General features: G+C 42.4%; 1 protein-coding gene and 1 long non-coding RNA gene across 2 annotated transcripts; one reads left to right on the top strand and one right to left on the bottom strand.

Annotated features, from left to right (window-relative positions):
- Positions 1–1705: 1705 nt before the first annotated feature.
- LOC311526644 lies at positions 1706–23212 on the bottom strand. Its single transcript, XR_014713079.1, has 3 exons — positions 22738–23212; positions 3892–4077; positions 1706–1815 (listed from the first exon to the last, which is right to left on the bottom strand). It is a non-coding gene; the product is annotated as an uncharacterized lncRNA (long non-coding RNA).
- On the top strand, positions 21651–22526 carry CCDC160 (coiled-coil domain containing 160; the record flags this gene model as incomplete). The annotated part of the gene is made up of 1 exon (XM_084638103.1): positions 21651–22526. One exon carries the CDS (start codon positions 21651–21653, stop codon positions 22524–22526), a length of 876 nt encoding a protein of 291 aa, XP_084494229.1.
- Positions 23213–25364: the final 2152 nt, after the last annotated feature.

Genomic DNA, 25364 nt, shown 5'->3' with positions numbered 1-25364 from the left:
CCATATCTGGGCAGGAGAGCATTGCCTTGGTGCAGATATTAAAAGACAGCCATGAGGCTGCCCTCCAATGGTCCCACTTGCAAGCCCCAGCACTGGGGGCATGAGGGCAGGTTGGAGGAGGGGGCAAGCATCCCATGCTCATAGATTTTGGTCAGTGCTTGTCTCATAGGGCAGCCATAACAAATAGATGCCCTCCTGAGGGCTATCGGAATTTCACCAGGGGCTTCTCCAGGCCCCAGAGCAGCACAGGATCAGGACAGGAGGGCACAAAAATGGCTTGAGGCTACCTTATACCCTCCCTTTGGGCTTAGAGGCATAGCACAGACTCTCAACCTTAGTATTCAACACTACTTGTCAGTAGAAGTGTCGTCTATGCTCCAGCAAGGAGAAGAGGGACGTGATCGTTCCCCTCTATTCGACATTGGTGAGGCCTCATCTGGAGTACTGTGTCCAGTTTTAGGCCCCACACTTCAAGAAGGATGTGGATAAATTGGAGAGAGTCCAGCGAAGGGCAACAAAAATGATTAGGGGACTGGAACACATGAGTTATGAGGAGAGGCTGAGGGAGCTGGGATTGTTTAGCCTGCAGAAGAAAAGAATGAGGGGGGATTTGATAGCTGCTTTCAACTACCTGAAAGGGGGTTCCAAAGAGGATGGCTCTAGACTGTTCTCAATGGTAGCAGATGACAGAACGAGGAGTAATGGTCTCAAGTTGCAGTGGGGGAGGTTTAGATTGGATATTAGGAAAAACTTTTTCACTAAGAGGGTGGTGAAACACTGGAATGCGTTACCTAGGGAGGTGGTAGAATCTCCTTCCTTAGAGGTTTTTAAGGTCAGGCTTGACAAAGCCCTGGCTGGGATGATTTAACTGGGAATTGGTCCTGCTTTGAGCAGGGGGTTGGACTAGATGACCTTCTGGGGTCCCTTCCAACCCTGATATTCTATGATTCTAAGATGACTTGTATATATTTTGCCACATTTTTGGATGTCCATAATTAAAGGATGAGCCTGCTTTCCACTCGGGAGCAATGCTGCTATGACAATCCCATCATAACAAATCTGTGGACCTTAGCTGTCAGAACACTGGTCTTGAACCCAGTCCCATAGGCAGCAGCCTTAGCTACTGCACCACAGTGATGCACTGGATGGGTGCCTCTGACCAACAGCTTTAGTGCTAAAGGCCCCTGATTGGATGGACAGGCAGCACTCTCACTGGGTACCTGGACAATATAAAGGTCTCAGTAGGAAGAGGATGCTGTCTGAGTTACAGACCCGAACCTGCTGGTTGCTCCCCAGATTGCCCTGCATTGCTGTCTTGCCTCCCCAATCCTTGACCTGGCCCCTTAGACTGGATCTTCTGGCTACTGAGCCCTGTGAGAACTCAGACCATTGCCTTAAGCTGCCTCTGAAACAGACTGACCTGTTAGCTACCCAACCACCAGTGCACACTTGGCTACTTGTTCTGGACTGTGCCCTAATCCGCCTCGGCCACCAGGTATTACATTAGCACAATGAAGAATAGGAACATTTTATCTGAGCCTACTGGAAAATTTCCTTTCTTTGCATAATAAGGTCCACAGATTTAGCCCAGCCTGGACACAGAGATGGAAATTGACATCCAGAGATTCAGATTTATTTTGTTAGTGGAAATTATCACCTTCCTCTGCAACAGGAGAGGCTGTTTTGTTTTTCTATGTAAAGTGACACAATCTCTAATTTAGGAAAGTAGGATGAAATTGTCCTGCTGCCTGTAGAAGTTGTCTCTATAGATGGGAACTTCAGCAGGTGGGCTTCAAAGTCTTGTTCTGAGCCAACCTGCAAGCAGGGTGAAGTGCATCATTAAGAAAAAAGTACAATGCATTCCAATCATTAAGTGACATTGAGCATTTTTTTTCTTAGTAAATACCTCAGGAGAAAACATTTTGGATATAAGCTCTCGGTGCCGAAAGGATTCCCACAAAGCTGGGGTACATGGAACTCCATGAGCAATATGGGGGCGATGGAGTTCAACCTCCAACCTGTGAACATGCTGCAGGGCTGTAGTACAGCACTTCTGCAGCAGATAGTTAAAACTATTGTCTGGAATAGAGGCAACAACTCCTCTGCATCTCCTTGGGTAGGTGTCCCCAGCCACTGGGGCCATATAAGTTCAGATACAGTGCACTCCTGTGGTCTGTGCTGATCTGTTCAGAGTTGGCGTAGAGCCTTCCTGCTCAACATTCAGAGGGTACAGAACCGCCTCCATCAGGTGGAGAGATTGGCTGCCATCATTCCCCGCACAGCCCCATCCTGAGACTTTAGTTGTGAGGATGGTCTTGGGCAGCCCCTCAGTGCTTGTATGAATTTCATCCATTTTGTATTAATAAACCTACCTGTCTTATTTTAAAACTAAATAAGACTTGTACACGATAATCTTGTTAACCCAAATAGGACTGGAGTGATGGGATTTATTTGGATAAAAAGTTGGCTTTTAATTTAAGTGATATACAACAAAGACCATGTAAATTCCAGCGATTGTTAAAGGTGGGTTTTACGTACAGTATACTAAATTTGTTTCTGTTGATAGTTAAAAATAAGCTGGATGTGGCTAGCCAAAGCTAAGCTGCAAGTAGCGTATGGAAGTTATGAGACTTTGTAAAAATGGTTTTAAAAAACATTTGATTATTACATTTCAACCACTGAAACAAATGCAGATACATAGTATAAAAATATATTTTTTAAACATAAACATTTTGCCCTCTTATACTCCAGTGGATAAAGCAGTGGATAAAGATTATTCCAAATGTATGAGTTCCTCAGAAGCAGTAATGTTACCTACTGAGAGTTATTGCTTACTAGAATTAATAAACCAATCAACTCATTCGCAAGTCTTACGATTATGTATTTCTCTTAAGTAATGTAGTTAGTGAAGAAAAGTCATATGAGAATAGTTTTTGCTTAGAATCTCATGGACACTCTGGACCAGTCCTGCAAACAGTTAAACACATAAGTAACTTTATGTAGGTGAGTAAAGATGGGACTTGTCATGTAAATAAAGTTAATCACATGAGTAAGTGTTTGCAGCTTTGGGACTTAAGTGTGTAATTTATAGCGGCTTCCGAAATTTCAAATTGTTCAGTAAATAAACAACTATAAAAGGTCTGTGTATATAACTTTCTATATTCCTGCAACTACAGGTTAATTCTTGGCAGTACTGAGTCTCAAAAACATGATACTCAATAGCTGCAATGTATTCATGCCTTGTAAAAATAAAGGGAAAGATTTGTTGACCTCTGCTTTCTACATGATTCATATAGAAGAATGTTAGGTTAGTATTACAGGGGTGACCCAAACTGAAAATGTCATCCATTCTGCAAAATACTTAATTATAATCGTCAAACTTTACTCTTAGAAATACACCATGTTCTAATATTTCAGTTAACTGGCAACATCTTATGTTTTCTTCCAAGCAATCATTAGAAGGAGCTTAAAAGAATCAAGAAAAAAATAATTTAAAATGAAATACTCATTATTAAATTTAGCAAATTACAGTTGCTGATGATTTTGAATGCCTCATAAAACATTTTAACACTACTTAAAGATAATGGCAGCAGCAATTATTAGCAATGAAATCATGCTTATCATAGTTGTGAATAAGTTTATAGCAAATCATAAGATTTTATGGATCCTGCACAACAGTGAAACTCTAGCTGGAATATATATTATACAAAACAAACTCCTCACCATTTCAGTAAAGAAATGCTTTTAAGGTATCTTGTGGCTAGGCACTGGGTCATGACCTAGGTCTTGAGAAGCTTGAGTTAGTAGATGTTAGGTCTTTGTTTACCATGGACTTAGACATTTTGTATTATTAAGAATCTGTGGCTTATGAGGACATTCTATTTATCTTACCAGTCTTTTTTGATGGAAATGCCTGAATTTTCTTGGAAACAGGGATTTTATTGTGGATTCTTGGTGCCCCTTGGAGAGGCTTATTTTTCTGGACAATAGTTTTCCTTAGTGTCACCACCCTTTTGATTTCCCAATGGTCACAGGCTCCCAAGGTCGTGCAGAGTGCATCCTTTTGTTATAATGAACCTAGAATTGTATATAAAAAGGCACCAAAAAACTTTCGTTAGTAATTTAAATATATTTACAGTCATGTATCTCTGTATTAGAATTTTGCTGGTCTGACTAAAAACCTGAAAAAAAAAGGAAAGGTGTGAGATGTAAAGGCAAATTGCAAGAATACAATTAATATAGCTATATCTTAAAGTCACCATATGTGCTCCCATATGTAACTGAAATGAGAATTCCGAAATAGGACTTTCTAAATAAACTTCTGTAAAAGTTCAGTGTAATCAGTGATACTGTATCTTAAACATATTTACAATGTAAATATTAAAACAATGTTCCTTTCTTTTTTGTTTTTTTCTTCTTTTGATTGTTTTTACCCCAGAAAATGTGGTCATTTAAATGATGCTTCTTCTTTTAAATCCTTGTTGTGGTTGTCTGTAGTACAAAGTGTTGATCATTGCTGTGGCTCACTGCATTTTATGAAGATGCTTAACTTGCCTAGAAGATGAATGGCTTCTCTCAGCGCTGATCGGAAAAAGCAGAACTCTATGAAGGTTGAACACTCAGTGAGATTAATAAGAATTTTAACTTGAAAATTTCCCTTAAGATTTGCCTGTGTTTGCAATTTCCTTTTGACCTCAGTAGCATCAACTCTTGATTAAATGTGAGAAAAGTGTGTCATCCTTCAGGAGTATTTCCATTCTTTATCTTTTCCTTACCCTTTCTAGCAAGATTACGTAGAATTCTCTATAAACTTTTTCTCTGCTTAGATGGGAAGTATATTAAATCTACTAAAACACTATCTGAAAAGATGGCTAGCAAAAGGTGTAAGCACAGTTCTTCTTTAATACATTTTTTGCCTGCCAAACCAGATTAAAGTGTCAGTTGCTTAATAGGTCATTTTTGGGTATTATTACTAAGTTTTCATTAATTATGGTAGACTGTACTTTCATGTTATTTCTTCTGTTTTCCATAATCAATTCAACCATTTTTGTATACTGTAAAATGGATTGCCAAATAAATATAATGCCATTCCATAATCTGCAACAGAAGAATCACCACCATCATAAATACAAAGAATTCCTGTTTCCAGGACAGGGGTATGGATTTCACCTTTAAACTAACAGTTTTGCTTGTTTCTGCAGAGATGGACAAAAATTACAGCAGAATTTATAAGTGTTTTTTGCAATGTCTTTTCCTTGACATTGTTCCTCAGAAATAAAATTAAAATGACCATAAATTATTTTTGTGTATTCTTTTTAATTTTTATGATTACATCTATGTTGTGTAAAGGGAAACTGTCAGGTTTTAAATCATGTGTTTCAAAAAAATATCTTTCCATGTCACCCTATTATGTAACACTAAAATATTTTATGACTACTTTTCACCAAATATACTTTTGTTTACTTTTTTGCTATTACTTCACTAGGCTTTGAAACTGTGAAGACACTAGTCAGTTTCACTTTTGCTTACAGCATCGGATATTTTTCACTTCCTATAACTAGTGAACTAGCTGTTAAAGCTGGAGGGGACTGTTTATATCCAAATAAAACTGTTTTAATTTAACATTTTTAGCTGTAAACATTTCCAGTAATAGATTTTTGCTTCATTTAAATAGAAACCTAAATTCGATGCATAAACTACCTGGCAATGTCCCTTTAATCATATGGGTCTTATCCAAAGCCACTGAAATCAATAGGAGTGTGAGTATTTCCTTCCATTGACTTCCACAGAATTTGAATAAGACTCTTGAAAAACAATTTTGGCAGGTTACGCTGTAAGATTTTCAAAATGACAACACCTACTAACATATTTTGAAACTACACAAAACGGTGGCTTATTCTGTGAAAATGTAGGGTGGGAGTCACACTGATTTCTTTTTTTAAGTAAAAAGAACAGGAGTACTTGTGGCACCTTGGAGACTAAGAAATTTATTTGAGCATAAGCTTTCGTGAGCTACAGCTGCATCCGATGAAGTGAGCTATAGCTCATGAAAGCTTACGCTCAAATAAATGTGTTAGTCTCCAAGGTGCCACAAGTACTCCTTTCCTTTTTGCAAATACAGGCTAACACGGCTGCTACTCTGAAACCTTTTTTTAAGTATGGCTCTTGTTCCACATTACTGCTTCTTGCTTCTGTCCAATTTTGCAGTCCTCTATGAAAAAAAAAGCCATTGGTTTCAGTGGCAGCTTTGCCTGATCAAGATTTTCAGGGCTGGTCCCTCTTTTTGTATTTGAAATGTTTTCAGGTCAAAGAAGAACTCATTCAGTAATTAAGCTCCTAGGGTACTAGTAAGGATAAAGATACAAGACGATGAATTCTGTAAATCCTCCATTACTGACAAACCAGGTTATTCCCATCTGCTCCTATTTGCTAAAAGCACTTATTTAATTTACCTCTGTGATTCCCACAGAGCAGCAATTAGGATTTTATTTACCTTGGATTTACACATTTCATATGTTAAGAGACAGTGGCTTCTGAAAACATTCTCTTTAATTTAGTTGGTTTTGAGGAAATGCTGAACTTTCTTGGAAACCAAGATTCCTTTTCAGTTTTGAGCCTTTGTTGAGCTTTTTGATGATCCAAGATATAGCCATAAACAGCCACACAAAGGCAACTGGGATTTTATTGTGCATTCCTGGTGCCCCTTGAAGAGCTTATTTTTCTAGACAATAGTTTTCCTTAGTGTCACCAACCTTTTGATTTCCCAATGGTCACAGGGTTCCAAGGTCGTGAAAAGTGCATCCTTTTGTTCCTCCTAACCTAAAATTTGTATAAAAAGGCAGCTAAAGGATCCTAAAGTTGGTTAAGACCTGGAGGAGTGTATTTTGTATTGCAAAACTTTGTATGAAGAAATGTTTAAACAATTCCATGCAATTAAATGTAAAGTTAATATTTTTCAAATATACAACTACTGGTGGAAGAGTCTTTTTATGTTATCTCTTGCAGCACTTCTAAATATCTGATCTGCTTTAAGTGCAAGAATGTGCGTGGCTTAAAGAAAAGCTTTTAATATATGTTTGGTTTTAGAGACAAATTTTTTTGTTAAAATACAGTTAAGGTTGCAATTAAAGAAAAGATGTCCTTAAATATGTCCTTTAAAAAACCCAAATTTAAAAAAATCGGAAATTACATGCAAAGGTTACAGAAGCAATCCTGACACAAATGCACAAGACCACGCAACAAAAATAACTCACTGAGCAGCACCTAAGCAACTTTAGCCATAATTTTTTTAAAAAATTGTTATTTAATTTTCTAGGATTATTGTAGAAGTGTTTTATGATGTTGCACTTTAAATGCTATTAAGATGTGTTAAAGTGATGAGAAGTTATATCCACGGCTGACAAGAGGGAAAGAAAAAAGGGACAATTATACCAGCCACAAAATGTCAGTAACATCTGTGTAAATAAAGAGAAATGGGAGGGGGTGGGCCCCAGAGAACATGATGTACGAGGCCCCCAACTTTTTCCCAACAGCCCTGGTTATATCTGTTCTCTAACCATTTAGGGTTGTAGCTCTTAGAAGCCCTTCTGTTGTTTCAAAAAGAAAATGGAGATTCTTATAGGAATTTCAGCAGCCCATTATGGAGGTTTTCTAAACAGACTTCAGTGCCTTTTCTTACTTAGGTGTACCCCATGCTGGGAATAAAGCCAATTGTTCTGATTTTGAATATTTCTGTGCCTAATATTACCTATCCCTCTAACAGGGATACCAATCTCTCTTTAATAGTTCAACAACACTTTTCTGTAGGATAAGCCAGTGGCATCTCTCTAATACCATCTCTCTGTGAGTGACAGGCCTTTCCATGGGTGGCCATTTCAGGGAGAGGGTACAGGCCTAGTGGAGACCGTTCTAATTTTCAGCTCAGAACATCGGAATTCTTGGGGGTGTAATTCTCAGAATTCATGGAAGCTGAAGGGTTAGCAGCATGCATTTTGAGAAAGGGGGAAGGTTATCAAATAGCTCCTTCCCCCTTGTACCCTGAGACAGAGAGCTGTATCGATGAGAAAAAAAAGGACTGGCTATTGGTACTCTCCAGCCAAAGGGTCTGGGAGAGGTTTTTAAAGAGCTTCAAAGAGACCTGGAGAGAGCAACAGATGCTGGTGGTGACCCTCCTGTGAAGAGACCACAGTGGCCATGGAGAGTTATGTGGATAACAGTCTGGAATGGCAATGTAGAGAAGCCAGGGAAGGTCTGGGGAGAAGGCCTAAGAGACAGAGAAGTAAAGCAAACCTAGGGAATAGCACAGAAACTTGGAGAATGGGGAGAGAGTGAATCAGGGATGCTTGAAACTGGAATGGACAGCTGCTTCATTGTTTAGGGTTTCAGGACCGGAGCTTGCAGTAGAGGAAGGACATGGGCTCTCCCTTATGCTTCAGTAATAGTACTGGTCACAAATTTATCATCAGAATTGTTTTTTGATGGAAAACTGTTTTTTTTGACCAAATGAAATGTTTAATGAAAAGTGTCTGCTTTCTATGGAAAATTTCCATTTTTTTTCATTGAGAAAATGAACACGTGAAAACCAAAATATTTCAATTTGGAGATGTTGCCAGGGTGCCTCACGGCCCCCATTCCCCTCTCTGGGCGAGGCTACTCTACCAGAATTCAATGATGCATCATGGTCAAGAGCTCCCACGATGGGCCATAACTCCTCTCCAAGACTGGAGACTGTGGTGCATCATGGGAGACATAGGCTGACCAGCAGTGGCGACGGAACTGGGGAGTCAGGGAGCCATGGTCCTCCCCACTTCCTCCCCCGGCCAGGCCAGCATGGCGCCCGCCCGGGGCATGGAGCCTGGGCAGTTGTGGGAGCTGCACATGCAGGCACTGCACCTGCCGGCGGTGCGGGAGGGGCTGAGAGCAGCCTTCAGCCCATGTCCCCCACCCCCTAGGCTCCTCGCTCAGCCCAGGGCAGGTGGAGGTGGAGGGTCCATGACTCCGCACTGGCTCCCCAAAGCTGCCCACGTGGCTCTCCCTGACCCGGCTCCAGCCTGGGGGGTAGGGAGGTGCTTAGGAGCCTCAGCCTGGCCATGGTAAGAGCCACGCCACAGGCAGCACCACAGGCTGGGGACTGCTCTCAGGTCCCTCACCCAGGGCAGATGGAAGGTCCACCGCGGCTCCCCACAGCTGCCTCTGCAGCTCTTATCATGGTTGGGCTCCAGCACTGATGCCCCACTCCCGGCCAGAGCTGGATCAGGGAGAGCTACATGGGCAGCTGTGGGGAGCCTGGGTCCTCCACCTGCCCTGGGCAGGGGACCCGAGGTCAGGGACACAGGAAGGGGGCTGCTTTTGGCCCTCATCCCACCCCAGGCGGGGTGGCGGGGGCGGGCCCCCCGGCCTCACTCCAGTTTCTGGCTTGGCTGGGGTGGGGGCTCTGGAAGTTTGGGAGGGGGACAAGGACTTGGGGGGAAGCTGTGGCCCCCAGCCCTCCCACTTTTGGGAAGGCTCCGGTGTCCCTGCTGACCAGGGAGACCAGCCTATAGAGGATAATGGAAGCACGAGGCACCAAAACTACAATTTCCCAGAATGTGCCCAGTTTTCAAGATTTCTACATGCAAAGTTGCTGCACATTCTTGAAGTTCCCTTGCATTTTTAGGGGAGACACAGTACAGAGAGTACATTTGTCCATAAACACTTTAAAGTGGTTGACTCCATGAACATCCTGCATGATGTCATGAACAGAGAGTTCCAATCAGTGGGCAGAGCAGTGCCAGACAATTACCTTTGGAAAATACAGCTGTATCCGAGTAGCCATTCTGCTTTTCTGACCTCGCATGACTGCAGCTTCATCACAAGCAAGAGCCACCAAGTGCTCCTTCAGGTAAGCCTCTGTGAACCCCACTGCAGCCAACTTTTGCAGCAAGATTCTGGCAATGGTTGAGGCATCAGTGGCTGGAAGCTCAATTAGGTCAACAAACAGGTTTATACGCTGTTCCATCTCCTCCATTGCAAATCATATGTAAACGATAAGAGTGGAAGCCTGACTCAAAGTAGTTGACTCATCAATCATTACTGTGATTTTGCACTTACAAGATATTATGTTTCAAAATATTTTTTCTTCATTTTCTCCGCAATGTGCTGCTGTGTGATACTGCAGGTGACGTTTTGGTTCAGAATTCGCCCCATATTTAGTCCATTTAACTTCAGATCAATTTCTGTTTCAAAATATAGGGGGGATAATTTTGTTTCGCCAGTTTGTAACACAGTACGGAATACTCTGCACATAGCTTCAATATGCTGCGACTGCCCTTGCACTTAACATGCTATCAATTTATCTTTCTCTGCCTCACTCTGAATATTTTCTGCAGCTTTTTGATTCTCTGAGACTTTGTGCTCATATATCTTTTTTCCCAGAGACTTCATTTGTTTTAATTTTCTGTCCCCATATCTTGAAATATCAGAATTAGTTCAAGCTTTAACAATCCTCAAGCCGTGACCTCTGCTCATCTCCAAGAGACAGGCAGTACTTCTGCACCAATGCTGCAACCCAGCTTACCTTTTCTAACATTTAGCCAGGGTTTTTTTTTGCAAAAATCTTTTTTTTTGGGGTGGGGGTGGAGGGTGGGCTGTCTGACCAACACAACAGTAGATCACTCCCACCACATTCTGGTTCGTCATCGTGTTCTTCTTGCTTGTCAGGGATGCACTGCACTGCTTCTTCAACCTACTATACATTATATACATATAATACATATATTTGGGTTATATCCTTTCCCCAGAGGGAATTAAGATGAATCCCCCAGAAGTGGAAGGTCATCCACAGCTGGGCAGTGCCCAGATCCTGTTGGGAATTACAGTGCTTCCTGGGCTTTGCAAATTTTTACCAGCAATTCATTCCTGGCTTCTCAAGGCAAACAGCCCCCATAACGAATCTTCTCTGTGAGGTTGTCAAATTTGTTTGAACGCCTGAAACTCACCATGCCTATGACCAGCTCAAAGCCACTTTTACCATCACTTCCATTCTAGTACATTTGGACCCAAACCAAGCATTCACAGTGGAAGCTGGTGCATACAAGTAGTCTCAGGGCCCCCATTCTCCTCTTTGAGCAGGTTCCCCCGCCAGACTTCCATGGTGCACCATGGTCAGAAACTCCCATGATGTACCATCTGGAGGATGATAAGGTTATAAGGAATAGCAAGCATAGATTTGTCAAGAATAAATCACGCCAAACCAACCTAATTTTCTTCTGTGACAGGTTGGCCTAATCGATGCGGGGAAGCAGTAGTCGTGATATATCTTGATTTTAGTAAGGCTTTTGGCACAGTCCCACAGGACATTCTCATAAGCAAACTAGGGAAGTGTGATCTAGAAGTTAATATAAGGTGAGTGCACAACTGGTTGAAAGACTGTATTCAAAAAGTAGTTAACAATGGATCTCTGTCAAACTGGAACAGTGTGTCTAGTGGGGTCTTGCGGAGGTCAGTCTTGGGTCTGGAACTATTCAATATTTTCATTAATGACTTGGATAATGGAGTGGAGAGTTTGCTTGTAAAATCTGCAGATGACATTAAACTGGGAGGGGTTGCAAGCATTCTGGAGGACATGATTAGAATTCATAACAACCTTGGCAAATTGGAGAACTGGTCTGAATTCAACATGATGAAATTCAGTAAAGTGCAAAGTACTACATTTAAGAAGGAAAAATCAAATACACAACTACAAAATAGGGAAAAATTGGCTAGGCAGTGATTGATTCTCCCGCCACTTTAACGGAAAAGTGTTCAGCTAATAGTGACTTAAGTTCTGGGTTTATTTGTTTTTATAGCTTCTCAAGTGGGAAACTAGTCCAATCCCGTATTTGCAAACGCAACTGCATGTCTTGCAAATGTAGTCATTGTTGAGGGGAGGCTTTGAGGAGTTGACCTTACGATGTGTTCTCTTCTCCTGCAAAGACCTCATGCACCACTCCTCAAAAGAGGACATGGCCTCATGGCACAGACCTCTTCATCTGGGTCTGTCCAGCGCAATGTGTTTCCAGGTTTTAATGTCTATCTTTCATGCTTTGAGGTTGGCCTTCAAGGTGTCTTTATATCTGAGGTTGACTTGACCTTTAGAGCAGGTTCCTGTGCTCAGATAGCTGTAGAACACTGCTTTTGGTATACAAGAAACCTCCACACAGACTATGTGTCCAACCCAGTGAAGTTGAGCCCTGATGAGCATATTCTCAATACCAGGGATTTGGCATCTCTCATAGACTTCAGTATTGGAGATCCTGTCCTGCCACTTGATGTTGCAGATGCATCTTATGCCGCAAAGTTGGAAACTCTCCAGCTATTTGATGACAGGTTTCAGAGTAACAGCCGTGTTAGTCTGTATTCGCAAAAAGAAAAGGAGTACTTGTGGCACCTTAGAGACTAACCAATTTATTTGAGCATGAGCTTTCGTGAGCTACAGCTCACTTCATCGGATGCATGCCATGGAAACTGCAGCAGACTTTATTTATACACAGAGAATATGAAAAAATACCTCCTCCCACCCCACTGTCCTGCTGGTAATAGTTTATCTAAAGTGATCATCAGGTGGGCCATTTCCAGCACAAATCCAGGTTTTCTCACCCTCCACACAAATTCACTCTCCTGCTGGTGATAGCCCATCCAAAGTGACAACTCTTTACACAATGTGCTTGATAATAAAGTTGGGCCATTTCCTGCACAAATCCAGGTTCTCTCACCCCCTCACCCCCCTCCCAAAAACCACACACACAAACTCACTATCCTGCTGGTAATAGCTCATCCAAAGTGACCATTCTCCCTACAATGTGCATAATTAAGGTGGGCCATTTCCAGCACAAATCCAGGTTTTCTCACATCCCCCCCACCCCCATACACACACAAACTCACTCTCCTGCTGGTAATAGCTCATCCAATGTGACACTGGTAGAGCGTCCACATCCCACATGCCATGCAAGCTGGCCTTTGCCAAGTGCTGAATGATCTCATCAACCAACATAGCATTGCTGGAAAGTATGCTACTCAGGTAGCAGAACTTGCTGACCGAGTTGAGGGACGTATTCTCAAATATGACAATGGGAGCCTGGTGCTTGTGATGCGGGTGGTCTGGTGCTGGCTGGTACATGACCTCTGTCTTTTTCAGGCTGATTGTGAAACCAAAGCATTTTGTAGCATAGATAAAGCAGTCCACAATAAACTGAATGTCCTTGAGCATGTGTGCAATGAGAACACAGCTGACAGCAAACAGGAGCTCTCTTAATAGCTGTTTGATTACCTTAATACAGACTCTGAGTCATTGCAGATAGAATAGACCCCCATCCAATCTAAACTGGATGTGTATGCTTCTATCAGAGTCCTGCAATGTGAACAAGAGCAAGACTGAGAAGACAATGGCAAAGAGGAGTACAGCCATTATGCTTCCTTGTTTGGTGCAGTTGGTTACAGGGAAGGCTTCTGATGACTCCACTCCATCACCCTGGCCATCATTAAATGATCAGATGACAGCAATCATCTTCCTTGGGCAACCAAATTTATGAAGGAGTTTCCATGGGCCCTCACAATTCACTGTATTGAAGGCCTTGGTCAGGTCAACAAACAAAATGTACAGGTCCTTGTTTTGTTCACCAGCCTTCTCTTGTATTTATCAGGCTGCAGAAATCTCCATAGTGCCATGGCCAACATGAAAGCCACAGTGTGACTCTGATACATTTGGTGCACTAGGCATAGGGTGACCAGATGTCCCAATTTCATAGGGACAGTCCCAATATTTGGGGCTTTTTCTTATATAGGCACCTATTACCCTCCACCCCCATCCCAATTTTTCACACTTTCTATCTGGTCACCCTAACTAGGTGAGAGACAAGCCTGTTGAGGACAAGCCATGCAAGGATATTTCCTGCTATAGACAGCAGTGAGATTCCACAGTGGTTGTCACAGCTATCTATGCTTCCCTTCCTCTTGTATAGATGGACTATGAAGGCATCTATATACTCCCGGGGCACGATACTGTGTTCCCATATAGTCTTGAAAAGACTGGTGAATTTCGTGACCAGGTGGGCACCTTCACATTTGTACACTTCAGGGGGAATGCCATCAGGGCTTGGAGAATTGCCTGTGGACAGCTGCTTGATGACCTCAGTAACCTCATCTATAGAAGGGTCCATGGACAGCTCCTTCAGGACAGGATGCTGTTGGAGTGACTCAATGGCTTCGTTGAACATAATGGATCGACAGTTCAGGAGACTATCAAAGTGCTTTGCTCAGTGACAGAAAATATAACTTTTTGTCTGTGAGCAGCCAATTACAATCTGCTGTGAGAATAGGGACTGTACCCACTGGATTTTGGACCATACGCAGTATAGGGGGCCTTCATGCCATGCTTGTCAACCACTTTCTGCAGCCTTCTGCTCTTACCTGTGATTCTTCATTAGCCTTAATCGGGTTTGTAGTATATCTTTGGTCTGATATATCTGGCCTTCTTCATTATTGATTTCTTGTCTTACAAAGCCAAGAACCTTGGATGTTGCATTATTTGTGTCATCTCTTAGCTTCTGCCAGGTTGCCTCAATATCTGTGAAGTTCTCTGGGACATCAGCTACCACAATCTCCAACTCTGTTCCAACTTTGTTTGTTTGCTGGGGTCTTTCATGGCAGCCACACTGATTTTCTTGGATGGTCTGAGGAATCTTTGGAATGCTTTGGTGAGAAATGTAGCAATGTGATGCTTCTCGCACAAGCCAATGGTCTGACCAGCATTCAGCACTTCTCAAAGAGTGACTGATGTACACATATTTAATGTCTTTAGATCATAAAATTACATAATCCAACAAGTGCCACTGTTTTGACCTCGGAGACATCCATCTTGTCTTATATTTGTTTGCCTGTTGGAAGACTGTACTGGTAACAGTGAGATTGAACTTGGCATACTTAGAAGAAGAAGTTGGCCATTGGAATTTGACCTTCGAATGCCATGATGGTCTTGTGCCGTGCTCCATTTATCAGAGTCAACTCCCACACAAGCAGTAAAGTCTCCAAGCACAACAAGTTTGTCCTGGTGTGGCACCCCTCTGACGACCCTCCTGAGACTTTCATAAAATGCCTCCTTGATTTTGTCTGTATGAATCATTGTCAGCGTGTAGGCGCTGATGAATGGTGACATACTGGTCTCTGGGTAAGTTGATTCAGGGTACCATAAGTCAGTCGTCTCCCTTGGGGAGCGAGTCAAACTTGCAGGCAACATCAGACCATATGCCGAACCCTACTCCCAACTGTGTTGGCTCATCTTTGGCCTTGCCAATCCAGTAGTAGCTGTAGCCTACTTCCACGTCCTCAAAGTGGGACTCATCAGCAAGTCTAGGAACTAGTACTGCTGAAAATGATCTGGGAGTTATAAGTGGACCACGAACTGAATATGAGTCAACAATATGATGCAGCTGCAAAAAAGGCTAATATCATTCTGGGGTGTATTAACAGGAACGTTGTATGTAAGACAGGGAGGTAACTGTTCCACTCTGTTCAACACTGATGAGGCCTCAGCTGTAGTACTGTGTCCAATTCTGGGGACCACACTTTAGGAAAGATGCAGACAAACTGGAAAGAGTCCAGAGGCAAGCAAGAAAAATGCTAAAAGGCTTAGAAAACCTGACCTATGAAGAAAGGTTAAAAAAAATGGGACTGTTTAGTCTTGAGAAAAGAAGACTGTGGAGGCACCTAATAATACTCTTCAGATATGCTCAGGGCTATAAAGAGGACAGTGATCAATTGTTCTCCATGTCCACTGAAGGTAGACAAGAAAGAATGAGCTTAATGTGAAGCAAGGGAAATTTAAATTAGATATAAGGAAAAACTTTCTAACTACAAGGGTATTTAAGCTCTGGAATAGGCATCCAAAGGAGGTTGTGGAATCCTGTCACTGAAGATTTTTAAAAACAGGCTGGACAAACACCTGTCAACAATAGTCTAGGTTTACTTGGTCCTGCCACATCGCAGGGAGCTGGACTTGATGACTTATCGAGGTCCCTTCCAAACTATATTTTTATGATTCATTTGTCCTTAATAAGGCAAGAAAGTGTCCGGAATGGGCCAGTTGAAGCTGTTAGTGTTTTCCCTTCAGAGGGCTAATATGTTGTAGATCAGATTTGCTACATATTGTTGACCTCTACCCATTTATGTGTATCATTATAATAATACTTGATTGGTAGTCCATTGCTCACCTTGAGTCAACTCCAAGACAACCAGTGCAAGCAGCTGCAGCCACAGTTGGTACACAGCTAAAGCATGTAATAAATCTTAAAATCACAGACAGGGTGCTTATTCTCTAAAAAAAAAAAGAAGCCCAGGGCAATTCTTGGTATTACACACTGGTGAGCCTTACCTTGGTACTTGGAAACCAAAGATAAAATAGTCCAATACTTGGATAAACCTCACTTGATAAAATCAAACCAATACTGATTTTCAAAGACAAAATTATGCCTCTCTGACTTGATTCAAGTTAATAAAATAGTAACTACTGGATACCTAGGGGATAAAATATACTCGGATTTTCAAAAAGCTTTTACTAAGGGCTCTCATAAAAGATTTAGAGAAGATAAACAGATGACAGAGTAAAGGGCAAAGTACTGTCGTGGATTAAAAAGCTGGTTAGCGATAGGAAAGTCATACAGAATGGCTGCTTCTCACAATGGAGATGAATAGCTTTGCCTCCAAAGGTTGGTATTGAGGCTGGGGCTGTTTAAATATATTTGGAGGAGGATGTGAACAGCAAGATAGTGATGTTTGCTGATTTCACAAAGTTGTTTACATTAAATGGATTGTAGAAAATATAGAAGAAAGTGAGAAGTTCCATATGGAGATGTGTGGCCAGGGCATTATGATGATACAAGAACTCCACTAGGAGTTTGTCCCTGTTACAGCCATCAGTGCCACCCATATAGCTCCACCCCTAGTGAAAACAAGATAAACTGCTATAAGCAATTTGCATCAATGATGTTTATTTCTGATTGAAACTGGGCTAAAACGCACTGGTGCAAATAATAATTTATAGCAGTCTTCCCTGCTTACACTGGGATTTGCACTGGGGCAGCTACCTCAGTGGGTGGCCACTGATTGAATATTAAACCTTGGTTACACAGAATTTCAGCAATCTGAATATTGTGATACACTGTCTTGTATGGTATGTTTCAAAAAACTGCTTTCAGAGCTAAATAAGCAGAGTGAAAGATAAATTAGAAATGACAGGGAGGAAAAACGGGTTCTCGGAAATAAGATGGAGAATCACTGAGGCCGAGATACAAGAAGGCTGTTCTAGATGGCAGAAGCTGCAAACGAGGAGGCCCCTCCAGTTCTAACAGAACCTAGTGAGGTGGGACCGAGATTACCATGGCTAGATGAGCTGAAGCGTGTGGATGAGTAGACAAGAAGTGCTGAGGCCATCTGGAGCAAATCCATGGAGGAGTTTTTAGGAAACGGCAATTACTTACTAATCTTCAAATGAATGTGGGAGCCAGTTGAGCTGTCTGAGCATGGCAGTAATGGGGCTGCATTTCTCTGTAAACAGGGTCCTGGGCAGCTTTGTCACTCGTGGGCCCCCCATTTCCCGACGAAGCCCTGTCAGTGCAGTTGCCCTGGAGCGTTGCTTGGCGCCTTTGCATCGGCCCCTGCAGCAATGTGCCAACCCCGAGCACTCAGAAGTCATGAGGGGAGCCCGGGAGGCAGCGCCAGACCAGGTGGGAAAGGATGAGGAGATTAATTGTGGGGTTTTGGAAGCCATGTTGGGTTGTTTATTTGTCTTCTGGGTGCTGAGCCCTTGGCTGGAGGGCTAGAAGCCAGCTCTGGGCTTCTCCTCTGCCGGGGCCCCAGCCGCTGGCTTGACACCTCGCCCACGGGGGCCAGGCTCGCGGCTAGGCCGGGGTCCTGCGCGTGAGGGAACAGCGGGGCAGCCGGTCCCCGCCCTTGGCGCCCCTCTGGGCACCGACGGGGGCAGGACGAGGGGCACCGGAGCGGCGGCCCCTCCTCCGCGGCCCGGCATGGGGGACCTGCCAGCAGCCACTGTCCCCCTCAGAGGGGTTAGTGCGAGGGGAGCCGCTTCCCCTGCCCGCCCCCGGGGGCGGAGCCGGCCGCGAGCGAAGGCCTGGCAACCCCGCTTTTCCAGGCCGCGTTGCTAGGCGGACTTGCGCCGGGCCTCTCGGCCTGCTGCTGCCCTGCAGGAGAGACTCCGCCCCCCGGCACCAGGTAGGGCTGGGCCGGCACCGTCCGCGCAGCCGCCAGCGGTGGTGCCCGGCGTGGGCAGAGCCCCCCACTGCACGCGCAACAGGGCTGGAGCCCGCCCTGCTCTAGGTGCCTGCACCCTAAGGGGTTACTGCCTGGGGCGCTGGGTGCCCCCCCAAAGGGGTTACAGCGTGGGGCGCTGGGCGTCCCCACCCTAAGGGGTTACAGCTTGGGGCGCTGGGCGTCCCCCCCCAAGGGGTTACAGCCTGGGGTGCTGGGCGTCCCCTTCTTTATAGCCTGGGGTGCTGGAAGGTGCCTCAACCGTATCTAGTTAGCTTCTCCTACAGCTTGGGGGTGCTGGGTGGCACTCTGTCCCTTTGATGTTCCTAGCATTATTATGGCTTTGTTGCCTCAGTGCTAGTCAGGTGGGGTGCTGGGTAGCCCCTCTGAAGCAGTAGTCCCCTTCTCCTGCTGTGGTTAGCCTTTGATGCTGGATGGTGCTGCTGTGACATTGTGTATCTCCTGAACTTGGGTCATTTATCACCTCAAACTCATGATGGGTAACCATAGGGTGAGGACAAACCCCCATTGAACCTTCTCAACAAGCAGTTTCTGCTTATCTTTTAAAGGGAGTAAAAATATGAACAAACATTTCTGGCTTCTGGTAAACTGCTAATATGAGTCTCTGTCCTAAAGTTTCCTATATTGTTAGAGAAAGGAATGCCAGGAAAATTCACCCCTGCTAGACAATATCATCAAGAATCTCCCAGCTCCAGGTAATATTCCCCCTTTCTCTTTCTTCATAGTTTATGTGGTTTTCATGATCACTTGCTAAATATGACCTTGATCCTCTGAGCAGCCACATGGGCAGACTCTTATTGACTTCAAAGAGGTTTCATATGTGCATGTATTGAACAGTTTGCAGCATTCGGACCTTAATGATGGCATGAGATTTAGCTTTGTCTGTAGCTTCAGGACATCTGTATGGTTTACCTAGATTTTCCCCAGCAATTTCAAAAATCACTTCATCGAGTCCAACAACGTTATTTTGTGTCCCCTTTGTCATCCCTCCCTGCATCTGGCCTATGCACTCTTTCAGTTTGTAAATAATAATTGTTCTTCAGGTGTGTGCTGCATTGATTCGCAGTGGTGCAAAATGTGGGGCGATTTAACACAGGAGTTAAAAAAGAGAGATTTGAAATACCACATAAATATGCATGAAATTAGTACTCCTCATTCTTTTTGCTGATACAGACTAACACGGCTACCACTCTGAAAACTTCATCCTCAGAGTAGGATACAGTACTGTTTTAAAGATCTGAAATTCCCAATTATCCAAAACAGGTTTACGTCCCCCAGTATTCATTACATAAGAACGGACATACTGGGTCAGACCAGAGATCCATCTAGCCCCCTATCCTGTCATCCGACAGCAGCCAATGCCAGGTGCCCTAGAGAATCAACAGAACAGGTAATCATCAAGTGATCCATTCCATTGCCCATTTCCCATGCTGCCAATCCTGTGGAGATTGATGACTTCTATCTTCAGAATGCATTGTAAGTCTACCCAAACTGCCCTGCCACTGTACCTCAACACTGATGAGGGACAACCTCAAATGAGAGGGTAACTGTCTCCATGATTATAAAGTTCCTGGCCTCTTTGAGTTAATCCCTGGCCCCTCTCTCCAGGTTTTTTTAGTCACTGGCAACAGCTGTAGTGATGGTCTCGCTGTGACATGGACACCTGTCCACAAGGAACTAGACTGAGGCCACCAAGCTCATTTCACATAGGTCATCAAATAGCCATTAGATCATGAGGGTCAAACTTTATTTGGAGAAGGCCTGTTCCATGTTTAATTATGGATTTTGGGCCAGGATAAAAATTTAAAACTTCATACTCTCCTCAATCTATGGCAGATCGTGGCCTAATGTCAGCAGGAGGTTGTACAAAGATCAAGTGCAGAATACAGCCTTCATGTAGTAATTAAATTCAATTTATTATGTATTCAGTACCTTATTGTCGTATTCAGTGTGACTCCATGAGAAAAACCTTGAGACACCTCTGAATTAGGGGGATCTTTCAGTCACTACTGAGCTGTTCTGAATTTGAATCAATGAAATATTAGTGCTTTTACTATTCTAGTATCATTATTACCTCTCTTACTCCACAAACTTATCCCTTGTGCCTGAGACATAGCTTGTCCATATTCAATTTATATTCCTACTTGGTTTTATAAAACTCTTCAATATGTTTAGACAGTCAAATCATTAGAGAAGCTAACTGACATAATTTCTTTTCAATATATTTTGCCTCATGTTATTGTTCTTGGATTTCAATGTAAATCCAAATAAAAATGGTAACTGTCTTAAATATTCCTAGCACCATGTAAACCTAGATTCATCTTGTTAGTTCAGTAATAATAGTGCAGGGAAACATGGAGTAAATAGCACAGTGGACTAATCCATAAATCTTTCACCTCTGGCAATCTTGAGTCAAATTCTGATTTAGTGTCTAGTGAAAAGAATTTGGGAATCTTATTGTTGTCCCTAAAACATTGATTCTCCTAGCAAAACTAACCATTGTTACACAGTTGATAGTCTGTGCTCAGAGAGGATGAGGACTGGAATATCAGGAATTTTGTAGGGCAATTGTCAGAGTTGCAGGACTCTGTGTATAGTCTCTCCATATTATGTGCAGATTTTCACTAATTTATTCTAATAAGCACTGACATCTCCACAATTTTTAAACACTTAGCATTTACGTACTGTAGTACGTCACATATTCAGATCCTTGCCTAGATGTTAACTGAATAAGCAGCTTTAAAGAGTTTGAGTAGTGATACAATTTAAAAAAAAAAAACAATTTACAAACAAAGAAAACATGATTCAGGCAAATCTCTCGTTACAGGTAATAGAAAATTTACCTGGTTTAAAAACTAGGATTTGCCCCATATAAGAACAGTATAAGCTTTTCTTTAGCAGGATCAATCTGTAAAATGTTTCCTCAAAGCAATCTAGTTTAATTTCATATAGACAGTTAAAACAGAGCAGGGCTTCTGTATAGTTAGTATGTTATGACACTAGTAACTTTGGACCAGTTTCTGATACTCTTATTCATGTTGAAAAGCACCTTACTCCAAAAGTAGGTCCACTGAAGTCATGAGTAAGGTGTTACCCAACATGAGTAAAGGTACCTGAAGCTAGCCCTCTAAAATTATTAGTAATTATAATTTGTAAAAATTCAGTTTCTTTCAGATGAAACTTCACATCAAAGTTTAAATGTGATCCTTCAGGTATTGATTTTACTTTTCTACTAACAGGCAGTGGAAATCTTAGAAATGGAGAACAAAGATAAACATTGGGTGGAGAAGTTGTTTTCTCCTCATTTTAGTGCACAATATTTTTTTAGTCAAGCCTATCAGCCTGAATCTCTGATGTTTGAAAAATTGGCTTTGGCAAGAGCAAAGAGAGTGGAAGAAATCTACAATAGAGCAATTAAAAAATATCAAGAAGAAAAAAGGCTCAAAAGGAAAGAATGTTTTTCCAAACTCATTGTACAAGAATATGAACCAAACATAGTAAGTGCAAAGATAAACATTTCAAAGAAGGAAACAGAGGGGGATTCTGCCTGCTGTGGAGCTGGTAATTTAGATGTTGGGACTGAAGAAAGCTTAAAGAAAACAGAGGGTCATTGTATCTGGAATGCAAAGGAATTAGCAGATTTGCGACAAGAAATGCACAAGAACCATATGGAAGGAGTTTCTCTGAAACTTCAGCTGTCCACCTTGAATGCGGAGTTAGTGGAATTGAAAGCTAAATGCAAAAAAATACAAGTGGACTTTGAAAATGCTGAACAAGAACTTCTAAACTCCAAAAAAGAGGTTCGCTGCAAAAATACCCAATTACAGCAGATTCAAAAGGACAGCTTAAAAAAAGATTTTGAGCTTCAAGCCTTAAAACAACATTTACATGAAAAATCAGCAAACATAAGAAGCTTAAATGAAGAGCTGCTTCAGGCAAGAAAAGAAATTCAGAGTTTGGATCTAAAGAACAAGGATTTACAACAAGAAGTTAAGAAGTTAAAACGGCAACATGATCTTGGAAATAAGGCCTCCATAGAGAAGGTGAAACTGCATTATGATTTCAAAATAAGAAACATACAAAAAGAACTGGAGGCTGTTAAAAGTGAGCTGAGTGATGAAAAGCTTTTGCATGCTAAGACTGTTAAGGCTTTAGAAATACTTAGGAAACATTTTTCAGCCCAACCATTATCTAATACATTTGACAATCTAAGAGTAGATTTTCTTTAAAATAAAACAAGGAGAGAGAATCCTTGCTAGTTGTAGTCAAAAAGCCCTAGTAACTATATTTGCAGTTTTACTTGACTTTCTACTTTTCAAACTCTTCTTGCTTTAATGTTGAACTTTTATTTTCAAGTTTTAAGGCAGTCAAGTGTGATACTAAAACACTATCTAGTTTTAAAATAGCTTTGTTCAGAGTTTTGTTTGAGTGAAATTGTACCTTGATTCTTTGACAAGAGCATCCCTGTGAGTCTTCATGCCACTGACATCCATTACACCCTTCTTGCAGTAATATGCATCTCCTTTTCCCCGGAGAACTGCTTTGTAGAGAGGAAACACTAGTTTGTATTGAGATAAATCATGGCTTTGATACTTAATTTGAATGCCGGGTTCTATATCCCTCACTCTTTAGATGTATGAACTGACAAATGCTGAATAAACAAATTCTGACATATTCCAGTCATCTTAAATGCTAAGAGAAATACCTTAATATAATAGTCCTGACTTGTAGCTCTGATTTTATTTCCGTTTGGTCAGCTTGTGATTGTTCATGTCTGAACGGGTATCCATTGCCACAGTATCAATCCTTTAGACAATACCACATGCAGGTCCTTTGATTACCCAGCAGGGTGTACTGTCTACACAGCTCTGAAGCATAATTCCACTAAAACCTTTAAAATCTGCTGTACCCAGATTTTACTTTCTTACAGTTTGCTAAAAATCATGTTGTTGTTACTAAGGCATTCGGTTTGCAGTTTATATTGTTGCTCATAACTGCTGTAACAAAGTTTTTTTCTCTTTAAAATCTCTTGGAAATTCATGTTAAAATTATATGTTGATTTTTGGAGAACATTATAAATCTATACCTTAATTTGAAATAATATTACTACTAAATGTTTAATTATTAAATAGTGCACCTGCATGTGAGAGGAGCTAGTGAATTTTTTCTAAACAGTCTGTGTTATAACTATGGTCTTTCTCTACTGAGAGTATGAATATGAATGATTTATTTAATAAAGTATCTTGATTATTGATGTGTACGGTATACACAGTCACTTAAAATCTCGTTTTAATTTTGGCTCAAAAGGATAACTCTCAAAAGCTGAAAAAACTAAATTCCAGAAACTATCCTGAGAGCAGAAGTGTAGAAATCTAGAATGGTATAGGATAATTCCTATCGTTTCTTTCCTCTTCATTATAACATTTTCTTGAATTTTAATTGGGTAAATAAATGAATCATGCAGTTCTATTCATTCCTAATGATGAAATGACTATTAACTAATTGTTGCCTTATGAAAAAAGAAAAGGAGTACTTGTGGCACCTTAGAGAATAACAAATTTATTTGAGCATAAGCTTTCGTGGGCTACAGCCCACTTCATCAGGTGCATAGAATGGAACATATAGTAAAAAGATATATGTACATACAGAAAACATGAAAAGGTGGATGTTGCCATACCAACTCTAAGCCCTGGTCTACACTAGGACTTTAGGTTGAATTTAGCAGCGTTAAATCGATGTAAACCTGCACCCGTCCACACGATGAAGCCCTTTATTTCGACTTAAAGGGCTCTTAAAATCGATTTCCTTACTCCACTCCTGACAAGTGGATTAGCACTTAAATCGGCCTTGCCGGGTCGAATTTGAGGTACTGTGGACACAATTCGATGGTATTGGCCTCCGGGAGTTATCCCAGAGTGCTCCACTATGACTGCTCTGGACAGCACTTTCAACTCAGATACACGATTGTTTGCTGTTGCTCTGACGCAGGGAGGGGAGACTGACGACACGGCTTACAGAGTTGGCTTACAGGGAGTTAAATCAACAAAGGGGGTGGCTTTACATCAAGGGGTATTTCAGGCAGGACTTCATGGAGGGTTCCAATAAAAAATGGTGCACCTAAGTTATTGTTCTTATTGGAACAAGGAGGTTAGTCTGGCCTCTGATTGATATATGGCTAGATTTACCTCGCTGCACCTTCTCTGTGAGTGACTGCAGTGTGACCTAGAGGAATGAGTCCCCCAGACGGGGGGCGGGGGGGGTGTTTGCAAATGAGTACAAAACAAATCTGATCTATTTCTTGTTTTGATCCACTCCATCTATCTTTTACATCTTTGGCTGGCAGCAGACGGTGCAAAAGGACTGCATGCCATCCACATCTCATGGCTGCTCGGCAGAAGATGGTACAATAGGACTGCTAGCCATCCTCATCTCTTGCCTGCCCAGCAGAAGATGATGCAATAGGACTGCTAGCAATCCGTATCACCTGACTGCTCACCATAAGATGGTTCAATAGGACTGACTGCAGGACTAAAGAGAATGACCTGATCAAGTCACTCCAAATTTAGTCCCTGCGCCCATGTCTGCCCAGGCACTCCTGATCGACCTCACACAGGCAACCAGGAGCACCTTGGACCTGATGATGACGGCTACCAGTCCTATTGCACCGTCTGCTGCCACAAGGCAATGGGTTGTAGCAATGGAGTGTAGCAATGCAGTACCGCGTCTGCCAGCACCCAGGAGACATACGGTGACAGTGAGCTGAGCGGGCTCCATGCTTGCCGTGGTATGGCGTCTGCACAAGTAACTCAAGAAAAAAGGCGCGAAACAATTGTCTGCCCTTGCTTTCACGGAGGGAGGGAGGGAACGGGGGCCTGACGATATGTACCCAGAACTACCCGCGACAGTGTTTTAGCCCCATCAGGCATTGGGATCTTAACCCAGAATTCCAGTGGGCAGCGGAGACTGCGGGAACTGTGGGATAGCGACCCACAGTGCAACACTCCAGAAGTCGACTCTAGCCTCGGTACTGTGGAAGCACTCCACTGAGTTGGAGCATTTTCTGTGGG

The sequence above is a fragment of the Lepidochelys olivacea genome (genome assembly GCF_965140295.1).
Source record: "Lepidochelys olivacea isolate rLepOli2 genome assembly, chromosome: 9".
Taxonomy (NCBI): Eukaryota; Metazoa; Chordata; order Testudines; family Cheloniidae; genus Lepidochelys; species Lepidochelys olivacea.
This window is presented reverse-complemented; position numbering and strand designations above follow the sequence as displayed.